This window comes from Sorex araneus, chromosome 4 (assembly GCF_027595985.1).
Source record: "Sorex araneus isolate mSorAra2 chromosome 4, mSorAra2.pri, whole genome shotgun sequence".
Classification (NCBI taxonomy): domain Eukaryota; kingdom Metazoa; phylum Chordata; class Mammalia; order Eulipotyphla; family Soricidae; genus Sorex; species Sorex araneus.
In genome coordinates this window covers 54,263,464-54,275,832 of record NC_073305.1, presented here as the reverse complement: position 1 = coordinate 54,275,832, position 12,369 = coordinate 54,263,464, and the positions used below count along the sequence as shown (strand labels likewise).

At 45.6% G+C, this 12,369-nt stretch overlaps 1 protein-coding gene across 1 annotated transcript in view; it reads right to left on the bottom strand.

Annotated features, from left to right (window-relative positions):
* Nucleotides 1-12,369, bottom strand: part of ABHD6 (abhydrolase domain containing 6, acylglycerol lipase) — a 62,074-nt gene that overhangs the window by 9,720 nt on the left and 39,985 nt on the right. Inside the window, exons 4-7 of the mRNA XM_004616476.2 lie at nucleotides 6,728-6,884; nucleotides 3,731-3,844; nucleotides 2,423-2,555; nucleotides 1,713-1,870 (exon numbers count right to left, since the gene is read on the bottom strand). Coding sequence (XP_004616533.1) covers nucleotides 1,713-1,870; nucleotides 2,423-2,555; nucleotides 3,731-3,844; nucleotides 6,728-6,884 — 562 coding nt within the window. The remainder of the gene's footprint in view (nucleotides 1-1,712; nucleotides 1,871-2,422; nucleotides 2,556-3,730; nucleotides 3,845-6,727; nucleotides 6,885-12,369) is intronic.

Sequence of the window (12,369 nt, the reverse complement as noted above, 5' to 3'; positions counted from 1 at the left end):
TAGCCTCTACAGCCCTCAAACTAGCTAACCAATTCTCAGGCTGCTACTGGGAATCTGTGTGGTCTAACTATTTTCATAATAGTACAAAAAGTGTTCACTTTTACCATTATTATTTACTTATTTTAATTCTTTAAAATATACTACCCCTACATACAAGGGATCATGACATCACACTAAGTGGATGGTGGTGATGGAATTGGTGTTGGAATACTGTATGCCTGAAACTCAACCATGAATAACATTGTAATTTTGTAATTCATAGTGATTCGATAATAAATATTAAAATAACGAATGCTTACATAGATGTTTGTTTGTTCATTTGTGGTGACACTCAGCAAGCCCAGGGGCTACTCCTAGCTAAGTGGCCATTCCTGAGGCAGGAGCTTACAATCAGCGGCTGCATCATTCCTCGGCCTTGTGTCAGTTTCTTTTCTTTTTGTTGAGACTTTCTCCAGGTACCATATAGAGACTGAACCTGTGGCACCTCCATGCCAAGAATATTCTCCTGTTTGTTAAGCTTTCTGCCGGCACCATTTATTTTATGTTTTAAGCTTTTCTGAGTTTTAAGTTAATATGGTTACTGCCAATCATTACTTCCTTCATAAACAAAAGCCCTTTGGGAGTTTTGAAAGCATAAAATGGTCGTGACATTGGAAAAAAAAACCAACTGGGAAGAGAGCTCAAATAGGGGCTGGAGTGATAGCACAGCGGGTAGGGCGTTTGCCTTGCAAGCGATTGACCCGGGTTCGATTCCCAGCATTCCATATGATCCCCCAGCACCGCCAGGAGTAATTCCTGAGTGCAGAGCCAGAAATGACCCCTGTGCATCGCTGGGTGTGACCTGAAAATCCAAAAAAAAAAAAAAAAGAGCTCAAATAGCTGGAACACATACGTTGCATGCCAGAGCCCTGTGGTGCTTGATCCCTAGCCCACATGGTCCCCTGAGCCAGGAGCAGACTGCAAGTACTATCCCAGGTGTATCCACAAAGCAACAGCAAAATTAAAAGTCTCAGGCCAGAGATATAACAGGTTGAGCACATGTCCTGCAACAGGAGTCTGGGGTCAAGCCTAGGCACTGCCTTGGGTTTGGCTCTTCACTGCCCTCCAATTCCTCTTTTTTTTTTTGGCCATACTTGGCGGTGCTCAGGGTTTAGGCCTGTCTGTGTGCTCAGGGGATTGTATAGCATCCTGGCAATCAAACCCAAGTTGGGCACATCCAAGGCAAGGGCCCTACCTGCTATACTCTCTCTCCAGCTCTCCTTGGCCCCCAATTTTTAAAAGTCTCTGTTTTAGTGCTTTTCAATCTCATCTCAATATATTCTTGCTCCACCTCTAGCCACCCTGAGCACCTTCCAACACCTTTCACGTGCCTGTTTTTCTATCTCTGTACATTTGTTTCCTCAAAAGTACTTAACATTTCCCCCTTACTTCCTTGCTTTCAATTACCATACCACCTTCATTTTCTCTCTAAAACTAAACAATTTAGAATGACTTACCTGCCTGCCTCCCACCTGTGACTGCCCAGGTCCTTCCTCTGTCTTATTTGATTAACCTCTATGTCCAGCCCCGGGTCTGCCACATCCTAGGCTCTGTAGCTGGAGCCAGTGGCATGAATGAATAGTGGGGAATGGGTAAGGAATTCAGGAAGGAAGCTGTTCCGTGCCACCTGAGCCTTCCGCAGACACAGGCATTGGCTGCAGAGATCCTATTACCTGCTGGGGCACCTTGAAGCGGACGTAGGAGCAGAGCTGCAGCATTTCACTCATCTCTTCAGGGGTTGATGGGATCAAGGGAATCTTCTCAATGGAGTGTTCGGCCTCCAGTTCTTTGAGTCGCTGTACAAATTTGTTATCAGTCGAGTACTCCAGACCTGGAGGGTTAAAACCCAAACAAGTTGGCACTACATCTATTTGCTTACCAACCAACACTCATTTTCTCAGGGGATACTTCCCTTCCAACCCAGAGGTACTAGATCTCAGGTGTATTTCACCAGTAGATTTCTCTTTTAATGGGTACTCCCATCTTTGCTACAAGTTAAAAATTACATTCTTTGGAACATAGACAAAAAGAAAATCCTTTTGGGTATTTTTGGCACCGATCATAAAAAAATCTGTGGTCTGTGGACCAGTGATAGAGGGAGCCCATGAGAGATGAAGAATCATGGATGGAGAGAGAGTACAGGAGTTCAGGCATGTGCCTCGCCTGCACCTGCCCCCTCCCCCCGTTCAATCCCCAGCATCACATGGCAGTCTACTGCCGCGCTAATCATCCCGAAGCCTTTCTTTCATGTTACAAGAGCACACAGCAAAAAAAGATGATGCTACAAATATCAGAGCAGACACTGACCTTTTCCCTTCCTTCAGAGGTTCAGACCCCACTAGGTTCAAGTTGTTCATGGTGATAGTTTTGCCTCATAACTCACCAGCGGGACACACCAGACTCAGACTGCAGATATCTGATGGGTAGTAAGCAGCGTACACGCCAGCCACGTGGCCACCCATGGAGGTACCGATCAGGTGGAAGGGCTTTTTATTCAGCTTGATGCATTCTACAAACTGTGGAAAGAAGTGAGTAGGTTTGGTGTTGCAGCTGTACACAGTGGGTAGTGGCAATTACATAGCAGAAAACCTGTCTGAGGACAACGAAAAGGGGTCAGTGGTGAAAGGGGTGCTGAAATGCTACTGGATTAGTTGCCCAGATAAGCCCTGTGGCACACATTTCTCTTTACTTAGCACAGGAAACCGAGAGGTTGCTTATAAGGATAAAACCAACAAGGCTTCCCCTAACTTGTGAGTCAGCAAATTTTGACAAAGTTCCCAAGAGTAAATATTTCCTGCTTTGTGGGCCACATGATCTCTGTCATAACTGCTCTGTTCTGCTGCCAAAAGCAGCCAATGACAACACAAAATTGGTCAAGTATATATTCCAATAAACTAGCTTATAAATAGCAGGAGGTCAGATATAGCCCTGAGCCATATTTTTCTGACTTTTGCCCTGATCTGAAACCCTCCCCTACCCACCCAACTAAGCATTGATGCAATTGTCCACATATTCATCTATCTATTCCATCTTCCAGCTATGCAACCACTTTGACCATGAGCTCAACTATCCACCTATCCAACAAAATGGCAAGTCATCTCTTTAGGGAACAAAGGTCACAGCTAAGGAATGAACAAAGAGTCAAAGAACTGTGGTCTTTGACCTCATCAGAATGCTTTATCTGGGGGGGGTGGGTAGGCGATATTAAATGTATATCCTTGTCTTGTCTGGGGAAAACTATTGCATGTCACTTGAAACTTACAGAATATTAAATTTTGAAATTGCTCACAAGCCCCATGACCTGGAGTGCCTGGGAAGAGGGCTGGAGCTGGAGGCTAAAATTGAACCAAGTGTGAAGAACACCCACTTGGCACGACTAGATAGAGGGGCTACAGTTGTCACTTCTAGCTGATAAGTAGGAAAATGAGCTCTAGGGAAGGTCTTCTAAGGAATTCTAGACCCTGTTTCCAAAGAGCCCAGATCAGGTGTCCTCAGAAACAACCGCAGTAAGCTTAAAGGAGCACAGTCTTTAACAAGTCCTGGCTCGGCACCACCAGCCAAGGATGCCACTAAGGTACTATTTTATTCAGACAGAAAGCACAGGTGGCTCGCTGTGAGTCAGTATGGTGCGATCAGGCTTGCTCTCTTGGCTGCGACCTCTGGGCCCCTTCTGGCAGAGACTCCTGCTTACCTGATGTATCCTTTTGACTTGTCCGTCTATGGACAGGTCATCCAGGGAGGAACGTGTGGTACCCTCATGTCCTGGCATATCCACGCAGATCAAGTGTAGGTTCTTTGGAAGAAACTGAAGATACATAGGCCCAGAGTCAGCATGTGATAGGCAGAACATGTCTATACACTTTTTATTTTGGGGGGGTAGTGGGGGGCTTGGATCATACCTGGCAGTGCTCAGGATTTACTCCTGGCTCTGCACTCAGGGATCAATCCTAGTGGGCTCGGTGACCCTCTGGGGTGCCAGGGATAGAACCCAGGTTGGCTGCACGCAAGGCAAGCACCCTACTCACTATACTTTCCCTCTGGCCCTGCACACTTTTGTGGGAAAGTTGTCTCAATAACTGCGTGATGGGGCTGGAGCGATAGCACAGCGGGTAGGGCGTTTGCCTTGCACTCGGCCAACCCAGGTTTGAATCCCAGCATCCCATATGGTCCCCTGAGTACGGCCAGGGGTGATTCCTGAGTGCATGAGCCAGGAGTGACCCCTGTGCATCGCCGGGTGTGACCCAAAAAGCAAAAAATAAAATAGCTGAGTGATGTGCACAGCCATCCTTAGGGATTGAGCCACACTGTGTTTTACATGAGTCACACTTGACATGTATAAGCAATGTCAGCCACGTCAATGGGAGGAGAGAGCACCTTGGTGCAAGGGTTCTTGAGGGATGACTGGAAAAGGGGACAAAGGTCCTGGCTGCAGGCTTGAGTCTCTCTTCTTCTCCTGCCCCTCATCCGCCCCAACACACCCTCTGGTCGTGCAGCCACTGGTATGGAATGGGGCGGGTCTGCCCTGTTCTCCCAGTGCCCGGGCAGCATCGGAGTCAACACAATTAAGACTTTCCTTATGAACTACATCAGAGTCTCCTGATTCTGACTTTTGTTTTTTAAACCTAAGCTCTAATTGCTAAGGTGAATATTATTCGTAAATATCTTTCTTTTATGCATTTTTGAATTTTTTGATTCGGGGGCCACATCTGGCAGTGCTCAGGAGTTACTCCTGGCTCTGCACTCCTGGCAAGCTTGGGGGGACCATATGGGATGATGGGGATTAAATCGGGTCAGCTGCATGCAAGGCAAGAGCCCTACCTGTCGTGTTATTGTTCCAGAATCAAACATCTTCCTTTTAAATATGTACCACTTTTTTCTGGGGGTAGGAGGGGGCTACCCTATGGTGATCAGGGGCTACTCCTAACAATAACTGATCCAGAACTCGAACCTGATGGTTTGACGGTTGAAACATCAGTTATCAACAACAATAAAAATCCAGAGATATGTAAGACACTTATCAGGGGTGGAGTGGAAAGTGAGTGGTGCATTAGGTTAGAGGTGCATTAGAGGTACAGGGGTGAGAGTACAAAGTGAGAAGGCCTGACGTGGACAGTGTTCAGAGCAGGATTTGGAAACGATCTAAGTTGCTAGTCCAGGGATGTGGCTCAGTAGTAAGGCACCTGGCATGTGTATGTAAGGCCCTGAGTTTGATGTTGCAAAAAAACAAAAGTAAGACAAAAAAAACCAAGGACACAAGTAATTAGATCCATCGGCTCTCTCCCCCTGGCATTGCTATAGCGGGGGTCACATTAGCTCTGGTCCTGTGTGAAGTGATGCTTCCCTTCATAAGTCTCTCCCAGCCTCAGCCCGTACCAGCTCTCCATTCCTATTGACTAAAGCAAGTGCCACTCTCACAGAAACCAGGCCAGAAAGTGAATGACTTGGAAACTATCCCAGAGTGTTGCCAGATCAAAACTGCTTTTCTAAATGGCTGAGGGAAAGAGAAAGAAAAAGCAGAAGTAGGAGGAAGCAATGACGGGGAAGAGAAGAGAAAGGAGAAGAAACTTGAAGTGCACAAGAACGAGTGATTTTTTTCCCTCTTTTTTTGAGACGGGGCACACCAGCTGTGTTCAGGGCTTATTTCCTGGTTCTGTGTTCAGGGATCACTCCTAATAGGGCTTAGGGGGCCATAGAGGGTACTGGGGATTGAAACCTGGTTGGCTATAAGCAGGCAAATGCCCTATCTGCTCTGCAATCTCCTGGGTTTAAGAACAAGTGTTTTATCTAAATTAAAGAACAAGTGATTTTAATTAATTACTTTTGTTTATTTGGGGCCAAATGTGTGGTACTCACTCCTGGCAGTACTAGGGGACCATGTCCTATACTAGGGATTGAACCTGGCTTGGTTGCTGCAAGGCAAGTGCCTTACCTGATGAACTCTGGCCCCTCAAGTGGTTGCTATTTATTTGTTTTGAGGCTGTACCTTGTGGTGCCAGGGGACCATGCAGTGTCCAAACTGGGTCTTCTTCAGGGAAAGCTCGCAATCCAGCTCTAATAGCTAGTTCCCCAACCAAGAATAATTGGCTTCAGAAAAACCCCACTTGGAGGCCAGAGATATAGTACACCAAGGGGTAGGTACTTAACCTTGCACTTGGCCAACCTCAGCTCCAGCTCTGTCACTGCAAATGGGCCCGTGAGTACTGCCAGAAATAAATCCTAAGCACAGCTGGGTGTGACACCTCTCCTGCCTGCCCCCAACACACACACACACACACACACACCACCACCACCCCTTCCCTAAGAAATATTCCTAAGGTGAAATGATTTCTAACATCACAGATAACATTCCATTCAAAGTGGATGTGGCAGAAGAGTTTGAAAATGAAGATGACTTCAGTCAAGTTTTGGGTTCTCTTTGCTTTCCACCACTGCTGAGGATAGCACGTCCAAGTGGAAACTCTTTTTGCGTTTGTTTGTTTGTTTGCTGGTTGGTTGGTTTTGTTTTGGTTTTGGGCCATACCTGGAAATGCTCAAGATCACTCCTGGCAGTGCTTGGGGGGACCATACACGATGCTGGGGATCCAACTCTAGTTGGCCATGTGCAAGGCAAGTGCCCTACCCACTGTGCTACCTCTCTGTTCCCAAGGAAGCCCTTGCCTTATTAGGATAGAAAGCTTTAAACATTCACCTTCACAACACTGAGCCACATATCCTTGTGTGCAGAGAATCCATGGAGCATGAGGATGGAAGGCTTGTGACTAGGCCTGCCCCGGAAGGAATAACAGAACTGGTAGTCTTCATGCTGAACATAGCGGACCTGCATACCCAGTGTCCTCCGCCAGTACCTGAGAAGGACAAATAAAGGCAAAACAAAATCAGCACGCATCCAGGAAAAGGCTCTGGAGGGCTCTAGGTGGTCTCATTAGGTTTCCTAAGGGGTCAGACCCACACCTTTCCCAACCTTTAGCTCCAAATATGTCACGACACTTCCCCAGAGCTTTAGCCTCAAGTAATATGTAGCAAAACTATGGCAGAAAGCATCATACACGAGTATTCTGTTTTACTAATCACTCTAACCAGAAAGGGGTAAAGGTGTGGCTTCTTTTTCTTTTTTCCTTCCGTTTTGGGACCACACCTGACCGTGCTCAGGGTTTTCTTCTGGCTCTGAGCTCAGATAGAGCTCAGGAGACTGCACGGGATATTGGGGATTGAACTCAGAATGGCCATGTGCTAGGCAAGCACCTTACGCACTGTGCTATCTCTCTGGCCCAAAACACGGTTTCTTAAGAAGTATGACTTAATAACTTTTCCAAGTACACATTTCTAGAGCATTTGAAAATAACTGGTTGAAAACTACATTAGTCTCTGGCTTGATTCTTCACAATGTATGGCAACTATAAGTTTAGCTTCTATTAGTTACAAAAGATTAGACAGTGCTGTAGGTCAGTTCCCCAATTTAACTTCAATGTAAAAATTGTCTAAAAGACGGAATTCTTTTGTTCTAAGGCCCAGAGGCACACAAGGGTTACTCATAGTTTGGTTCTCAGGGGTCACTCCTGGTGGTACTCAGGAGACTATGCTGTATTGGGGCTCAGACCTAGGCCTCTGGCATGCAAAGCATGAACTCCAGCCTTTGAACTATTGCTCCAACACACAGAATGAATTTTTTGTATTAAGAATCTCTCTAGAGGGCAGGAGCAATAGTACAGTGGGGTAAGGCACTTGTCTTGCACATAGTTGACCCACGTTTGATCCCCGGCATCCCATATGATTCCTGAGTGCAGAGCCAGGAGTAACCCCTGAGCACTGCTGGATGTGACCCCAAATCAAACGAACAAAAACCCAATCTCTCCAAGATGAAAGATTGTTTATTCATAGAACTGCTTTGTGTTATATTTTGCACCAAAGAGGTTTTTACATCTCATAAAAACAAATAGCCTCTAACCAGTTTTAACTCTTGAGTAAAAAGGGGAGACAGATATAAAATATATATTCATTTTTACTGCATCTGCATTTAAAAATCATGGGAGAATATGTAAGATGCTACTGAGGGATAACTGAAGGGGAGGTGCGGAATAGGGTGATAGGTAGAGAGAGAGAAAACACTCACAGGAGACTTGTACTTCATTCCTTTTAGTGTTTTTCTTTTTTCCTTTTTGAGTCTTTGGGCCACACCCAGCAATGCTCAGGGGACCATATGTAGTGTTAGGGACTGAACTGAGTTGGCTGCATGTAAGGCAAATGCCTTATATTCTGTACTATCTTTCCAGTTTAACATTTAGTTTTCTGTTTGTTTCTGGGTCACACCCTGCAACGCTCAGGGCTGACTCCTGGCTCAGGAATTACTTCTGGTGGTGCTTGGGGGACCATATGGATGTCTGGGATCAAATCTGGCTACATGCAAGGCAAACACCGACCCGCTGTCCTATATCTCCAGCCCACAACTTCTAGTATTTTTTCATTGGCCTATTCCTAAAATATTAAGGATATACAAGAGTCTACATACATATATGCTTATACAAGATGCACACACCTAGCTGGGCTCCTGTGCACTGTGTTTCAGTTGTGGTGTTCATACACATCTGGCTTCAGTGTGGTTAGAAACCACCGGTGGTGCCAGGGATCACAGCAGAATTCCCAGGCTTAAATATTAGCGCTGCCAGGATAGCACTTAGTCCAGTGGTGCCACCAGAGATTTGAAGTTGTGACCATATGCTTGCAAGGCAGGAATTCCAAGCCACTGCCTTGTTTCTCTAGGTCAAAGCAAGCAGATTTCCATATTCTGTCACAGTATCATATTTAAAAAATTGTTCATTCTTTTATATCCTAGCTCCTGTTAATAATAAATTAATAAATATAATATAATATAATAAAATAATAAATTAACTGCATAAATTTGAACATCAGTTTTTCATCACATTACATTCTATTGGGAATATGGGACTATTAAATGAGAAAATACATGGACAAAGTTTTGGGGAGTTCTGTTTCTTTAAGGATCATATTCAATGGCGCTTTGGCTACACAGGGTGCAATGAGTAAGGGTTGCTCCTGGTGGTATTCAGGGGATCAGGTAGTACTGGGGATTGCAATTTGGCTTCCTACATGCAAAAGGTGAGTTCTAGCTCTTTGAGATTTTCCTAGACCATGTACAATATGTTGTTCAATGTCCAGCACATGGCAACTGACAAATAATAATCATTACATCAAGATAGTCTTGATGTCCTTTATTATTATTAGGTTTTAGGGTCACACCCAGTAGTGTTCAGTGCTTACTCCTGACTTGGGGGCTTGTATGATATGCTGGGGATTCAACTCAAGTCAGCCACATGTAAGGCAAATGCTTCACCTGCTGAACTATCTCTCCAGACTCTCTTGATGGCCTTTAAAATACAGAAATATATAATTCACCAAAATGGGGGGGGAATTGTAACAAGACATTCATGATGATTCATATTTGTTTGTTTTTGTTTTAGGGGGGTCAAACGTGGCCATGCTCAGTGCTTATTCCTGTGTCTGTGCTCAGGGATCACACCGGGCAGGGCTGGGGGAATCGTAAGTGGTGATGGGAATTGAACCCAAGTTAACTGCATGCAAAGCAAGTGACCCCACCTGCTGTACTATCTCTCTGCTCCCCATCTCCACTCACTTTTTAAAAAATGTGGTGCCCCCAGGTATGTGGGTTCTAGGACTAAATTTCCAGGCAGCATGGTGGCAGAGGACCAGGTTGTCCTTCCCCAGGTCCCCACCCACTCAGAAGACTGGCTGTCCTGCCCACAATTTGCCTCTGGGTGCCATCTTAGCGCACCAACAGCCCTGGCCCAGTGACACAGCAGAGAGTCCCTGAAGACACCACAGCACCGGAGATCTCTCCAGGCCCCATACCGAGCCAATTTCACCGGGCACCAGATGGAGTGGGTGCAATCTCCCTGCCTGCTCCAGATGGAATCCCGGTGACCAAGAGCTTCCACAAGCAAGGCCCTCGGTATTCGGGTTCCAGGACTGAATCTCCAGGCCACATGGAGCTGGGCTGTCCCTCCCCGGGTCCCCACCTGCCCAGTAGACTGGCTGTCATGCCCACAGTTTGCCTCCAGGCGCCATTTTAGAGCACCAAGAGCCCTGGCCCAGAGACTCCCAATTGAATCCCAAAATGGATTAGTGCCATAGAGATGTCTCTGCAACCCAACCATTTACAATCTAGAAATTTACATTTATAATCGCAGCCATGCGAGCTCTCATGTTATTCAAAGTGAGCAATGGAAAATAAATTATCTAGCATCTGCCCCTGGCAGGTAGGCTTGAATGGTGGTGGGAAAATTTGAGCAAAACATAATGCCCAAAATCAGAGAGAGAGTTTTGGGGAAATTGTCTGCCATAGAGGCAGGGTGAGGACTGAGATGTGTGTGTGGGGGAGAGGGAAGGCAGGGGGCGGTGGCGGGCGGGGGGGATACTAGGGACATAGGTGGTGGAAAATGTGCACTGGTGGAGGGATGGGTATTCCATTATTGTACGGCTGAATCTCAAACACAAAAGCTTTGTAATTCTATCTCACGGTGATAAAATAAAATAAAAAAGTAATGTGGAGTTCATGCCCAATTCAATCAGCTTAATCAATGGCTGAACAAATAGTAGTGCTCCTACATTATTTTTTTAAAAAAAAAAATGTGGTGCCAGGGAACCCAGGGCCTCATACATGCAAGGCACGTTCTCTACAGTTGAGCTACATCCCCGGTCTCAGATGGATCTTTTTTTGTTTGTCTTAGGGTCATATTTGGCAGTCGTTAAGGGACCTTGCAGTGCCAGGGATTAAACTTGAACCTCCTGCATGCAAATCATGCACTCCAGTCCATTGAACTATTTTGCCAGCCCCAAATTGATATTCTTATTATACAAAAGCTTACAAACTGGCAGGACTGTGCTAAAAACCCCAATTAAAATGGAGTGAAATAAAGACTACTCAGAGTAGATGAGACGTTAGTGACTAAGTAATGTAGGAGATGTGCTCAGCTTCACCAATAATTAAAACTCTGAGGGCCAGAACCGGAATGTGGCTTTGAGGGAGAGGGCAGATATTTTCCCTATTTGAGGTCCTGATTCAGTTCTGGGGTACTGCCTGACATAAATCCAGACCCTCCGGCAACTCTGGCTGTGACCTCATCAGAAAAATAAGAAACAAGAAAAATCCAGAGGACAATAGAGATAGTATAGGTGGTAAGTACATGCCTTGCATGTAGCCAAGGTAGGTTTTATTCCCATCACCACATATGATCCCCTGAGCATCACCAGGAGTGATCCTTAAGCCAGAAGCATCCCCTGAACACCACTGAGTGTGGTTCAAAACCATACCACCACTCCCCCAAAATCTGTACTAACCTTACTGTTCACAATTAGAAAATGTATTACAACGTATTCAGGTAATATAATAGCCCACTCTTACTAAAAATGAGGTTTTCAGGGGCCAAAGAGATAGTATAGGAATTAAGAAGCCATCCTGGTATGAGCCCAAGCTTGACTGGATCCCAGGCACCACATACACCACACAAAACTAAACAAAAAATCATAAGGTCTTCAGGGGCAGGGAAGAGAACTCAAGTGACACAGCACATGCCTAGTATATGCAAGGCCCTGAGTTTGACCTTTGATACTACAAGGGTCCTGTATATTGCTGGGTACAGCTCTTACACATAAACAATTAAAATTTTAAAATATAATTTTATACTGTTTTACTCCTCCACCCCTCTCAGAGAGCCCAGCAAGCTACCGAGAGTATCCCACCCGCACAGCAGAGCCTGGCAAGCTACCTGTGGTGTATTCGATATGCCAAAAACAGTAACAACAAGTCTTACAATGGAGACATTACTGGTGCCCGCTTGAGCAAATCAATGAACAATGGGGCGACAGTGCTACAGTGATACTGTTTTATACCAAGTTTAAACAAAACTGATTCCAATTTGGCTTAATCCTTTTTTAAAGTAAGCAAGAAGAGATGGGGACTGGGGTAGCAAAAAAAGAGAAGAGGCTTCGAGCCCCAGGGTCCGTTCAGTGCCAGAGCATCTGCCTTGCAGGGCTGAGTGCTCTCTCCAGCACCAAAGTGACCCCTGGTGTGACTCAAGTGACCATAAATGGTACCTGGGATTTGAGCTGGTGTTGGCAGGAAGCAAAGCAAGTGCCTTAACCTTTGTCTGGGCCAAATGGCAAATTTTCTGAAATCTGCATATTTTTGCCTTCATTTTCCTTATTTTTTTTGCCATTGGCTGGGACAGGGGGCGGGGGGCATGCACTTGGGGGCAGTGCTTACACAGTTTCATCTCAGTGCTTCCAGGGACTGTG